The 13,695-nt window shown below is 43.8% G+C and overlaps 1 protein-coding gene across 1 annotated transcript in view; it reads right to left on the bottom strand.

The window, feature by feature from the left end:
• prickle3 (prickle homolog 3) overlaps positions 1-13,695 on the bottom strand; it is a 31,510-nt gene that overhangs the window by 8,117 nt on the left and 9,698 nt on the right. Inside the window, exons 2-5 of the mRNA XM_079488776.1 lie at positions 10,865-10,947; positions 2,551-2,734; positions 1,366-1,479; positions 86-223 (exon numbers count right to left, since the gene is read on the bottom strand). Of these exons, the coding sequence (XP_079344902.1) occupies positions 86-223; positions 1,366-1,479; positions 2,551-2,734; positions 10,865-10,947 (519 nt within the window). The remainder of the gene's footprint in view (positions 1-85; positions 224-1,365; positions 1,480-2,550; positions 2,735-10,864; positions 10,948-13,695) is intronic.

The following is a 13,695-nucleotide window of genomic DNA, read 5'->3' as shown; positions in this document are numbered from 1 at the left end:
CCGCTTGTATGACGGGAGATTTGAAAATTGCAGGAGGCAACAGTCTGGATCACAAGACTAGGTGTCAGGGGTCATGTGTTGATACCTGCTGGCAGATGGCTCCTGTCATGGTGACAGGAAACAGCCTGACCGTCCCTCTGCCCAGGTTCTCTCTCTTCCTCTGCTGGCTGAACACACGCAGCTCCTTCTTCTCCTCCTCGTCCAGGGAGTTACAGTACTGTGGCTGGAACACACACACACACGCACGCACGCACACATGCACGCACACACACATGCACGCACACACACACACACACACACACATGCACACACACACACACACATGCACACACACACACACACACACACACACACACACACACACACACACACAACACAGATGTGATACAATTGTTTTCTTGGTGATTCTATTGATTACCTTTTCAATTGATCGAATATTTGACTGTGTGTTTAAAAAAATGTTCAACTAACGCAAAAACATTCTAATACATTATCTGTAATCGCCTAAATGGATTAACCCATTAATCCATTAGTCTGATTAAACCACACTTTGAGTGTATATTATATTATTATTTATAATATAATATAGTGCAACAGTTCGATTAACTGTTGCACTCTTACTAGTTCATTATCAAGGTGCTGTCAAGTCATTATGCCAATTGGAGCCCCTGTCCTATTGCTCCAGCACAACACTCCCTGCTGACAGATGCCGTCCCAGCCCATAGGATTATGTGCAGTGACAAATATCACCACCAGCTGCCAGGCTTCCCTCCCGCAAACATGTGCCAATTGTGTTCATATACTAGACGCTCAACAAAGCCAGATGCACCCCGCATCTATTTCTGACCACAGCAGCACACTTCTATCTAACCTGGTTGGCTTGCCACTGTGTCTCGCCGCATTGCAGAAGTTGAACTTGTCTATACTTTGCCACGCTTTTTGCTGGATCCACCTCCTGCTGCTGTGGAAAAGCGGTGGTTGCTCCTCGCCCATTATGTTATGATATAGAATATTTGGTTAAATTGAAAATGTGGGTTTTTATACCAAAACACCTTATCTTACCTGTGCACAAATTGTAACAATTATGGTTATAAAAAGTTTTAGTCTCAGCCAGGTACTTCTATACAGCTCATGTATAGAGTTCTTGCAATGGAGTTATGGCAAGTTGCGCCTGCCAATATGGCTGCAACCCTGACGTACGACCCAGTGGTCAATGCTGCTGCATATACCTACACGTATTACATATATCCTCGCTGTAGACACTGCATTGCACCTCGCAGCTTTCTCAGAGTGCAGAAGTGTGGAATACTGCTGCCAGTGTGAATGATACGTAAGAGTTGCCTGTCCAGAGCACAGTGCTGTTACCTCGCTGTCATGGGCTGGTAGCTGGTGCAGCAGCTGTTTGATGCGGTTCCTCTCTCCTGGACTGTTGACGTACGGAACCCTGTCCTCTGGAATACAACTGAAGTACTGATAAACCTGCAAGAAGACACAAGCACCTTCACAAAGAGATACCTAACCAGAGCCCGGCCTATACCGTATACAGGTTCGGTTGATATATCAGATGTTTACGCCTAATACCTTTTTGATGACATCGGTATAGGCAGCCAATGTGTCCCTGCAAGCTCACAATGTATCGCATTGCTTCACAGTGTGAGCTTGTAGATCTGCTATTATTCTTTTTTCTTTTCAATGGAGCTTCTACGTCTTTCTGATTGATTTCAACGTTTTTCACTTTGTTTCTAGAAAATATCGGTCAAAACATCTGTAATCAGTGGTCTCTATACGTAATGGCACATTTTAGAAGCCAATACTTAACAAAACAAAAAAAATACTATAAATCAAGTTAGCATTAACTGCTTTCTTCTCCCATAAATGTCACAAACAACTCAAGACAGTGTTGAGCAATCAGTATATAAGTGTAGACATGTCCATGCGTTCTGAACATTTGCGTTGTGCGTGCGTAAATGTAGCATAAGTCTGTGTGCGCACAGTGGTGTAAAGTAACACTTCATTTAAAGTACTATACTTAGGTACAATTTTGAGGTACTTTTACTTATACTCCACTACATCTCAAAGGTAAATATTGTACTTTTAGTTACTAGTTACTTTGTAGATTTTGATGAAAATATCACAATGATTTTACTTAAGTAACAAAAATGGGAGTACTTCTTCCACCACTGTGACAGTAGCATGGAAACAAGACAAATCTGCCACAGAAAAAAAATAATCCCTGGGGAGATTGGTCTGGCACTCGTTTGAATGACATTTCACTGACCCCAGAGTTGTGGATGACCAATCAGAGGCCATTATTCAAAGTGAGACTTTTGCTGTGACCGTAGGAATGTGTTTGTGACCTCCCCTTAAAAATACATCTTCCACACCGAAGTTCCAGACTACCAGCAATATCATATGCAGTGATATTAGTCTGGCCATGCCAGGCTACTGTGACAATGCATGTGTGTTAGACTGTGCGTGCGTGCGTGCGTGCGTGCGTGCGTGCGTGCGTGTGTGTGTGCGTGTGTGTGCTGCATGCATGGTTGTTGTGACCTGTTCGGGTTTGAGGCCCGGCGGGACCCAGGCGTACTCCTCGGAGGCGCAGCCCGAGTCGTCGTCGGAGATGGAGTGTCTCTGGAAGTCAGAAACCAGCTTGGTCATCATCCTCTCCAGCTGGCCGGGCACCGCCCGCACCGCATGCTCCTCGCGCACGCACTTACAGTGAACGCAGATCTTCCTGTCAAAACATGACAACGCAGAGTTGAGGTTCACACAACAGGAGGGATGCAGGCGTCGCAGATGCAACATGGGAAGTATTCATAATGAATTTCATATTGATTCGTCTGTCAGTTCTTTTCCAGATTATTTGATTAATGTATGTGATTAACCACTTAAGGCCAATGTCAAAAATAGCAAAAATAGCCTATCTGCAAGCTCACAATGAGCTGTGTCTTAACACGTTGTGACCTTGTAGATCTACTATTTTTAAAAAGTGTTACATTTCTTTTTGTTTCATTTTATTTTAGCCTATAATGCCTGAAGAAGGTCAGTAGACCGAAAGCTTGCAAAATAAATACTTTGATTGTGCGCAGATCTGAGTGTGCGGAGCTTCCCTTTATTTTTCTCATTATCCCTTTGTGACTCCAGCACCTCACTTAAGTTTTTTCAGCAGATGAGCGGTGGTTCTTTTTAGATTTTTGTCTGATTTGAGCCTGTAATGACATATGCTATACCCAAAATAGGCACACTAGGATTAAGGTGGTTAATCTATTCTAGACCATAACATTTTGGTAAAATAAGGTCATAGTACAAAATGGTGGTAAATACTCATCACACCTTATCTGACTACAAACAAATTGGCCTTGTGGTTCTAAAAATATGACAGCTGGCTGAATCAGCGGGCGACAACCAAGCGCTCAGTCACTCACATCAAATGGGTATAAAACCATCAACATCTGCTTTCCAATCCTTCTCTTTCTCTCAACTCCTAACTCTCTCCACTGTTTACTTTCTAACAAAGCAGGAACAGTACATCTACGACAAGATTATAAATACGGTTCGCTGATCCGTAAAGTTCAACCCTGAGAGGACTTACTTTAACAAAACACCATGGCAGTTAAAGTAAACCAGCTCGTTGAGTAAACACAAGTAACACACTGACACACACACACACACTCATATAATGACTGAGACATCAGAGACATGATGTCAGCCAAAAGACATTCTGGAGTTTGACTCAACTTGACTCTCCGAAGCCACAAATGACGAACAGACAACAACCAGGTGTCTTTCAGAGAGAATAAACAACGCACGCACGCACGCACGCACACACGCGCACATGCACACACACACACACACACACACACACACACACACACACACACACACACACACACACACACACACACACACAGAAAAACATCACGAAAAGCTTGTTCCACAACATTGTGATTTATAATCAGTTTCACACCAGGTGTCTTGTACCAAAAACAGAGAATCAACAAGCTCACAGCGTGTTATAATGCAACATTTTGTGAGCTTGTAGATCTACAATTTTTGGTATAAAAGCCGCTATTTATGTTATCTGATGACCTTCATGGATGTCGCCGTGGATTGTAGATTCCAGGTCCGTTTCCAGCCGATTTAAACACTCACGAGTGCCACTGCCATCGCTCTGTGACACCCGGCCAGCAGGAAATGAGGTCACAGACGTTAAGCCCTCGTCATCCGTTCAGTTAAAACAAGGCAAGGGGAACATTATAATCTTCCTCTGAGCTCTGAGAAAATTGTCCTCGCCACGTTCAACCTGGGAGGGGGTGTGTGTCGGTGTGTGAAGCTGACGGGGTCACAGTGAGGCTTTGTGTACAGAAGTGGTCCTCAATGTGGGATTCGGGGCCCCAGAGGGATCCTTGAGTTGGTTCTAGGGGGTCCCCAGCCAAGGGATTGATTGGTTAGGAATATAATGGACACTTTAACTCCGACAGATTAACAAATTAACAATGAAGATTTTACATTGTAGATTGGGGTCCCAAAGAAAAATGGTATGAAATGTGGGTCAGTGGCCTGCCCTGCACTAATGCATATTATCAAACTGGGGGTCCTTGAAATGATAAATGGTGTGATCAATGTCACATCATTGGGAATGTGTGTACGTCTTTGGGGTCATGTGATGTAACAGCCTGCCAGCTGGGACTTCTGGCTCAAGTTCAGAGGACACATAAAGCCGCTCTGTGGCGGCGACAACCCTCCCCCTAAACCAAAACACCCCCCCCCCCCTCTCCTGTCAGGAGGGGGGGGCATGATTTGCTATAAATTTGTGTGCGTGTACGTGTGCCCTGCTCTTCTGGTGGCTCTCACAGCTGGGGCTCCTTAAATGGTCATGTAGGCTCTGAACAAATGTAAATAATAGTAAACACACTAAGTCATCTCAGTGCAGAATCACTGTCCACAATCTGACCCCAGCGGCGTGTCGCGGCTGAGGCCGTGGATGACCCAGAGGTGTTAAGTCTCTCACATGAGTCTGATGCAGACCAGATGATGTCACTGCACTGTTGGACAAAGTGCTTGAGTGAAATTATAGATATAATACTTTAACTTGTGTGTACTTGTGCTTAAGTTGTGCTTGAGTTAATGTATTAATTTGGATTACAGCTTTTCAAAAATACTTGAGTATTCAAAAGCACGTTGGCTTTTCAAATGACAAATTACAAAGTAAAATGTCTTTTTAATATCAACGCATTGCTGTCTTAAAATTCCCCTAAAATTCAAAGATTATCCAAAAATATCAATAATACACACAAGCTCACAACACGTTGTGAGTTTGTACTTTGTCAGGTGCCGACTGTGCCGTCTGGGTTGAAGCCTGGATATTTTAGGTATTGCTGCAGATCTTATATCCGGATTCATTAACGATAGTGACGGGGACTAACACAAACTAGAAACCTGGAAATTGGCATAGTGTCTAAATTGGGAGAAAACAGGCAAAATGAAAAAATAAAATTTAAAAAAATAAAATACTACCAAAAAAATGCAGCCAACAACAATTATCACCATGGTAACACAGTGGATGTTGTTTCTTTTTTCTTTTTCATCTGACCACTAATCCACATGATGCCTCTGAACTCAGCAGCCAGTCCGTGCAGGCAGGCTGGTGTTGATATGTTTGGGTATAAACACAGGGACTATACTGTCTGTAGATAATCCTCATCATAAAGCAGGCAGCTGGAGGATGCTGAGAGACACCGGCCCCTTCCCTGCCAGCTGGAGGATGCTGAGAGACACCGGCCCCTTCCCTGCCATCTGGAGGATGCTGAGAGACACCGGCCCCTTCCCTGCCATCTGGAGGATGCTGAGAGACACCGGCCCCTTCCCTGCCAGCTGGAGGATGCTAAGAGACACCAGCCCCTTCCCTGCCAGCTGGAGGATGCTAAGAGACACCAGCCCCTTCCCTGCCAGCTGGAGGATGCTAAGAGACACCAGCCCCTTCCCTGCCAGCTGGAGGATGCTGAGAGACACCAGCCCCATCCCTGCCAGCCAAAACTCTGCAAGGGTGCTTTTAGTCAGTAATGGAAAGTAACCAAGTACCTGGTACCTTTACTCAAATACCATACTTGAGTACAATTTTGATGTGATTTGTTTTAAATTTGAGCACTTTTAATTTAATTTGCTACTGTGATTATTTTGATGCCAATACTTTTGTACTTTTACTCAAGTACCATTTTCAGTACAGTACAGTTACAAAACTACGAGTACTTCTTCCACCAGTGCACCATTGGTTTTAATACTGAGCAGTGCACACAGTTGGAGAAAATGAGGTCACTTGAGGACTAGTATAGCTGTTCTTACTTCTTAGACAGCCACAATTCATACAGGGCCCTATCATGTGACCTATACTTCCTCTCAGTGTAACTACATGGTATTCATATCAACATTTATAACAACATTATACATATATACATTAAAATATGTAATACAGTGAGTTGATTGAGTTTCGGTTCATGTATAATATGTACGATATATGGCCGAAGCTGTGTGAATACTGAATAGGCAATGATATTATGTACACTACAGTATCGATGCCGGTATGGTCCTTTCACATTAGAATCCCACAGTGTTCATTTATTTGTAATGAATGGTTAGTACAGTGTTTACTGAGTAAGTTAATTTTGGGCAGAGAGACCTCAGTATGTACGCAGCCATTCACATTGGTCTAAGAGTAATAAGATAATCCTCTTGGTGAAATGTGTGATGAACTCTGACTTCAGATGATACTCCTCTCTGTTGAATGGATCTGGCTCTGTGAAACAGATGGACCAGCTCTTTTAAAACCCAGAAACTAATTAGTTCCTGAGTGATCACTGCAGGGAGACCGCACTAATAGGGACGTTGATATCGGCACACTTTTGAAGTGCGGCTGCCGAGGAGCGAGGACCCTGGGGTCACAAGTAACTCAATTCTTTCTGGGCTGGGCGGTGGGAGAACCATCTGTCTCCCTCCTAAAGCTCCAACCCTGTCTGATAGGCAGCAGACTAAAGACGGATCACTTCCTTATCAGTGAACCACAACAGCTGATCTTCTTTTCTCCAGCAGCGGAGGTGTGTGAGGAGTGCAAGGAGGTCTGATTTGTACAGTAATTAGGGTTACCATATTAATATATATATATTTGACCTGTTTTCATCAGGATGGGGGACAATTATTGTATCTATTAGCAGTAAGCACACCTACTGACTGCACCTTTCAACAGAGGAGAACAAAACAATATCTTCAAACGAGTCTTCATATATTAACTGTGATGAAGACCAGGACAATTTGGTGCTGAATGTTGAAAACCAGGAAATTTTTGTGTTTTATGGATATTTGTCAGGACTTGGGACACTTGAAACAAGTACAATCTTGGCCAAACCGTGACGTCTGCCATCTGGTATTTGTACTGGACTCTGGGCTGTGGAACAGTGACCTGGCTCGCATACATCTAGAATGCTAAGTCATTCTAAGAAACGCAACCATATCACACCTATCTTAGCTGCTCAAGAAGTGACCTCAGATAGGACCAAACGGGCCCATTTGTACACTCTCGTCTCCAGAGGATTTTACTGTGCACTCTTACTCTGGAATGTGGCTCAGTAGGACAGCATGTGTGTGTGTGAGGTAAAATGTGACTCACATGGTTTATATTACAACCAAACCGAACCTCCAAGCTTTAGTATCATACTAAATCTTGACCAAAGACAGAATTATGGTCCTTTGGTTGGATCAAAGAATGCCTGTTGTTTGATTCTCTCCATCATTAAACCACATCCATCATATATATTGGTTTAAGTAGTGTACACATAATTCTCAGCCCGAAGCAAGGCGCCTGACTATAAAAATGCCACCTTTAACTTAAACAATGTTCAACTTTGGTGTGTGGGACAGGACTACAGTGTAGGAGTAATCACTTCATTCCTTACTCTGGGCATGGACTAATAGATCACTGGTGATAGTGCCTGGAATGCCTTGACATGGGAGATGACCTCAAGAGGCGCCCTGCTCATGGCTACAGTAGAATAGAATCAGTACCGGGAAGACATGGACGCCCGTCCCACATCATAGCAGGAAAAGAACCTGGATGTCATCTAAGAATGCTACTACAAATAGCACGTGCAATCTCACTCTACAGAGTTCTCCCACTGGTCACAGACAAGGTCAGGGAGAGAATGAGGCTGGTAGGGCACTGTGTCAGGCACCCAGAACTGGTGGCGACTGGCGAGCGAACTGACACTGTGGGAGCCAACCCAGGGCACAACCAGGAATGGAAAGAGGCAAACCACCTTCATAGACACACTGTGGCGCGACAGCGGGTCAGCAGCACTAGCAACACTGCAGTGCTCCGGACTCTAAAGTTGGATAGGAGGGAGTAAATGTCGGCTAGTCGGCACTCTCACATCACACCGTGTGTTAATATTATTGTCTTCGGCTGGAATTAACAACGAAATAAATGGTTAAAGAATAATTACTGATATTATCATCAAATGTTACTGGTCTTTGCAAAGAAAATATTCGCACATCCACTTCATGAATGTTTGTTCATGATTGCTTCATCAATCATCAAATGTTACAAAATCTGCAGCTGCAATCCTACAAAATAATCTACATTGTGGCCTTAATCTATGCAAGGACAGAAAACACATAATGAAATGGAAATAACCAGCGTGGGACGAAGGGAGGCGGGTAAAGTGATAGAGGGGCGTGGCCTATTACTGCTATAAAGGCTAATCTTATTACAACAAAGGAGCGGATTACATGACCAAGAGACCCAACTGGGTCCGAAAGAGAGAGAGGAGAGAAAGTTAAGGCTGATTAAAGCTCTTCAGAATGGAATCTACTGAAGAGCAGGCCTTTGAACAATGAACACAGGCCCTTTACTTGTATCAGAGTAAATTTATACATTGTGGTATGGGGCTGCCATAGCTGAATGGTTAGAGAGTCCGCTTGGGAAGGAAAAAGTCCCAGGTTCGATTCCAGGCCTGAGCAATGTGTCCGAGTGTCAAACTAAGACACTTTAACAACCTAACTGCTCACCGAGCACTACCACCAATGGGTAAAATGCAAAGAGGACAAATTTCACGTGTGTGGTGTGCAGATATACAGTGGCAAAACTTCATTTACCACTGCTGAAGAGTGGCAGACGACGTACAGCACAGAGGGCAGGGGCTGCTACAAGATAACCCCTACATTCTCTGAAACCCAATACACACAACAGCACACTGGAGACTCACACCTCTCTAGAGAACAGTGGAATTCCCCTCGTGTCCATAAGAGTGTGTTCCAGCTGACTGCTAAGACAGTGGTTCTCAAAGTGTGGTCTGGGGAGCGCCAAGGGTCCTTGAGGGGGTTCCAGTGGGTCTCCAGCAAAATGAGGAACCGTTTAATTTCCATGAAATTTCACCGGCTAGAAATAAGTAAGAATTAATTGTCAGGTTTCACCCTTCACTCTTATGGAGGTCCCTGGAACACAATCTGTTCAAATGGGGGTCAGATGCCTAACATGTGTACCGTGTTGAGAGTCCTTGGGGAAGTGAATGTTGTTACAAATACAAAATCAAGATTTGTGTCCCGGCAACGGCAGTAATGTGCAATGTCAGGAAATAACCTGTATGTCAAAAGGCCTACGCCCTACGCTATATCATCCTTCATTCAGCATGGTATAGGACAGTGGTTCTTAAACATTATCATGTCAAATACCCCCAAAAATTTCAGAAGATTTGTCAAGACTTGTCAGATAAATGTAAAAAAAAAACTCATGAGACTCAAGAGCTTGTATTAGCTTACTATTTTTGAATAGCCGAAAAAGACATTTAGGGCTGGAGACCCCCCGGAAGCCCCTCAAGGAGGCCCTGTACAGGACTTTGAGGACTCTGTTCATCCATGTGTGTGTGTGTGTGTGTGTGTGTGTGTGTGTGTGTGTGTGTGTGTGTGTGTGTGTGTGTGCAATGTGCATGTGCATCACTGCACATGGTCATTTAGACCGGGACATACTATAAATCCCAGCATGGATAATGATAATCCGTCTGCTCTATAGTGCTCCTGTTTTCACTGCGCACATAAAGACAAGTAAAACAAAACGGCAGTGCTGTTATCAGGGTTTAATGTCACGCTGTGACCTTGTTCCTATTAACACACACAGTTGCTCAGCGTTAATACCATGTGCGTGCAGCGCACTGATTGTTTGTTTTGTGTCATTCGTATATGTCTATGTTCAACATGAGCGCAGTCAGTACACAGTTAATCTGATTTCTAATGCACCAATGCACTGTCCTTTAAACTCCACACATGTATGTCTCCATACAGTACACTACTACAACACCACTGATGTTGACATAGCAATGAAAAGATAAAAACAACCAACATTACACAGTAAAACTATCAGTGCTAATTTAACTCATAGAGTGTACAAATTAAACAAAATGGACCCAAACTCCATTTGGTTTCATTTGTACTGGTGGCGACATGCAAAATCCTAAACCACTTGTGCTTATAAGTTACTACGCCCTGCTTCTGTGGGCAGAAGGCTCATATGTCCTAAACTGTTACTTTTCAGGATTCCATCTCAAAAGCATTAAAAGTAGCAGATCTACAAGCTCAAAACATGCCACTTCACACCAAGTTTCAGGCGTGTAGATCTACTGCTTTTGATGCATTTGTGTGACACTGTCTGTATGCAGTATGATTGTGGGGTGTTAATTTAGAAAAAAAACACAAAACGTTAGAATATGGAGATATGGAGGACAGCAACGAAATGCCTTCTAAATTCGAGTACAGTTTTTGGCTACTCTACGCACCTGTGATTAGCAGTATTGTATGGTATAGTGGTGATGACATCACATACCTCCAGCCGTGCATTCTGAATCCAGGACACTGCTCCCCACAGCGCATGCAGGGCTGCCCCCGGTCCGGGTCATCCTCCTCCTGCTGCCAAACAAAACACAACACGCCTTCAATGATACGACACAACCTGCAACACTTTACTACACACATCATGAATCATCATAATGATTCAGTCAGCATGAATCACAATAACGATAATACTGTAGATGAGATGCGCTTTTACAGTGTTTACAGCACAGCGTCCGAGAAATTTCAGCAGCATCTTTCGGTAACTTGTCCCCGGCCAGTCAGAAGCAGAGTGGGCTTAGAGTGGAGTGAAGCTGTTCAGCCATGAATGCTTTCAGTCCATGTCCAAAGATTACTCTAATTGTGAGTTGTGACACAATTTATGGATTTATGGATAATGTGCAGCATAAGAAAATCCCACCCACCCAACAGCCATATGTGCTTGAACTAGCAGACATAGCAAAGCATCACAGCTTGGCTGCATAGCATCTAAATTCCTGTATAGACAAGTCTTTAGATCTGAGACAACTTCTGAATCATGATCTCAATTATGTAACTCATTCATTAGAGGCCCTCATTTATCAACCGTGCGTACGCCAAAATATGGGCGTACGCCGAAATTACCGCAATTTTCGGCATTTACCATTTGCGCCAACGTTTGATTTTGAACTTGAGCCAAGACAAGAACCACGTCTGGTCGGGAGCTGTCGTACGCTTTGTCCTCACCTGTTTTTCTGTCGTAGAACAGCGGAGCAGCATTGTTTGACCAGCTGAGAGGCTGTCACAGGCATCTAAACATATGTAGGCTGTTTATATAAAACTGTATAGGTATGGGCTAAATGTAATTTTTTTTTAAAAAAAAGTAAAAGAATACATCAACGATGTGTCTTTGTGTCATATGAAATTAGTAGGAGATTTCCAACTTTACAAGCAAGCAATTAAAATCGCGCAATTAAAAACAATGTTGCAACGTATGCTAAGCCATTTAAACAGTGTTTTGCATGAGCTCATACATGCGAGGATTTGGGCTGAAATATTTGTGCTGAAATATTTCCATGACGGGACGTTGGAGAGTAGCCTACTATAGTGCAGTGGTGCAGCTGCGGAGAGTCCCAGCGTGGGTAGCCTACTGTTACTGTAGCCTAATCTACAGCAGGCCGATGTCTTTCTGGAGTTTGGTATGTGCAATCTCCTCCTCGTTTAATAAACCCGACGCGTCGCTCGAATGCCAAATGTACCGTGCCAGCGCAAGTGGGAACCGCATCGGAGATAGGTAGACTACCCAGCCAGCCCACCACCACCACGTGCCAGCCACATGAGGCTATACGGTTTTGGCTGCACATTCATATATTGACAGTTGACAGCCCCCCCACTGCAGCGACTAGCGACTGCGAGGCAATCTAAAGACTCTCGAACGTGCGGTGCATGGTCAGTTGGTCACGGTGTCACGGACGGACCACAGTGATAGAGAGACAGACAGACAGGACAGGAGGAGCACCTATGCAAAACAGCAGCGTGTGTGTGCCTATTTGTTATTTAATTCATGGTTCACAGGTTCAGGTTTTCGTTCACTAATATATCTTGTTGTATATTAAATTAAAAAGACTTTAATAATTTAATATACAACTCTCTCTCTCTCTCTCTCTAGTTGCTTGCAAATTGCGATATGTGCGTGCGTGCGTGCGGGGGGGGGGTGAGGCAGGCAGCAAGGGAAGCGAAGCGAGAGGAGAAACAGACAGGGTAGGCCTTTATACAGCTTTATTTAATTCATGCAGGTTTATTTATTTAAGATACAACAAGTTGCAAGTTGCCTTGCGTGTGCGTGCGTCTGTGTATGAGAGAGGGGGCAGCGAGGGAACCTTTTTTTTCTTCCTGTAACCATGGTTTCCAGGTCGTATGGCAGTTGTTCATGTCGCAAAAACGAGGGCGAGGCTTGATTTCATAGGGCGTGCCAGATAGATTTCAGCCGTCACATTTATAAACGTCCGAACGAAATTAAGGAAGAAACAGCTGTCTGCGATCACTTTGTAAATGCCGACCCGACGTGGGTGTACTACGAATCCTACACTCGAATTTGGGGCAGAATTTCCACTCGATTGATAAATGAGGGCCTAAGTACGGTGGGAGACTCTGACTCCACCTGTGGTCAGTTTTAATTCTTTAAAATTGGTTCCCCAATCTGGGAACCAATTTGGAAAAAAATATTTCTTGAACCTGAGTGTCCCGTATTATGTATTTGGAAGAAATAGCAAAACTACGAGCTCACAGCGTCTCGTTCCGACGTGATGTGAGCTTGTAGATCTGCTATTTCTGTTGAGGAGATGTGGTGTACAAGGAAACAAGAGCAGACCAAGAACAGAGCCAACACAGGTCTACTTCACTAAGTATCGAGCTTGAGGAACCAAATACAACATGGCGCCACTTCTCCACTGAACTTCAATGAACGCGGCCACCAACACTTAGGGCCTAAGTGTCTTAGGCTATCGATATTGCATGTTATATGGGACTGTACCATGACATTTTAGTGGAGATTATCATACAAATAATTGTGATTAAAGATTTTATTGGGTTTTTGGCATTGAAGATGAACATTGGAATATATACCAGGGTTTTGCCCCCATGTCAAAAATAGGAAAGTGGTTAAAAGAGCATGAACAACAAAATGGTAATAATGATGACGATCAGGCGATTATTATTGTTTTTTTGCACACATATTAAGGATATCCCTATTCCACCCCTCTAATCCAAAGTCCAGTTGTGTATTAGACCCAGTAAAGCCTACAGCAGGTGACCGGCTCTTTTCTCAGCCACAGGGCAGGATTTCGC

This window comes from Electrona antarctica (genome assembly GCF_951216825.1).
Source record: "Electrona antarctica genome assembly, chromosome: 2".
NCBI classification, from domain to species: domain Eukaryota; kingdom Metazoa; phylum Chordata; class Actinopteri; order Myctophiformes; family Myctophidae; genus Electrona; species Electrona antarctica.
The sequence above is the reverse complement of the archived record's forward strand: the minus strand, read 5'-3'. Positions and strand labels throughout refer to the sequence as shown.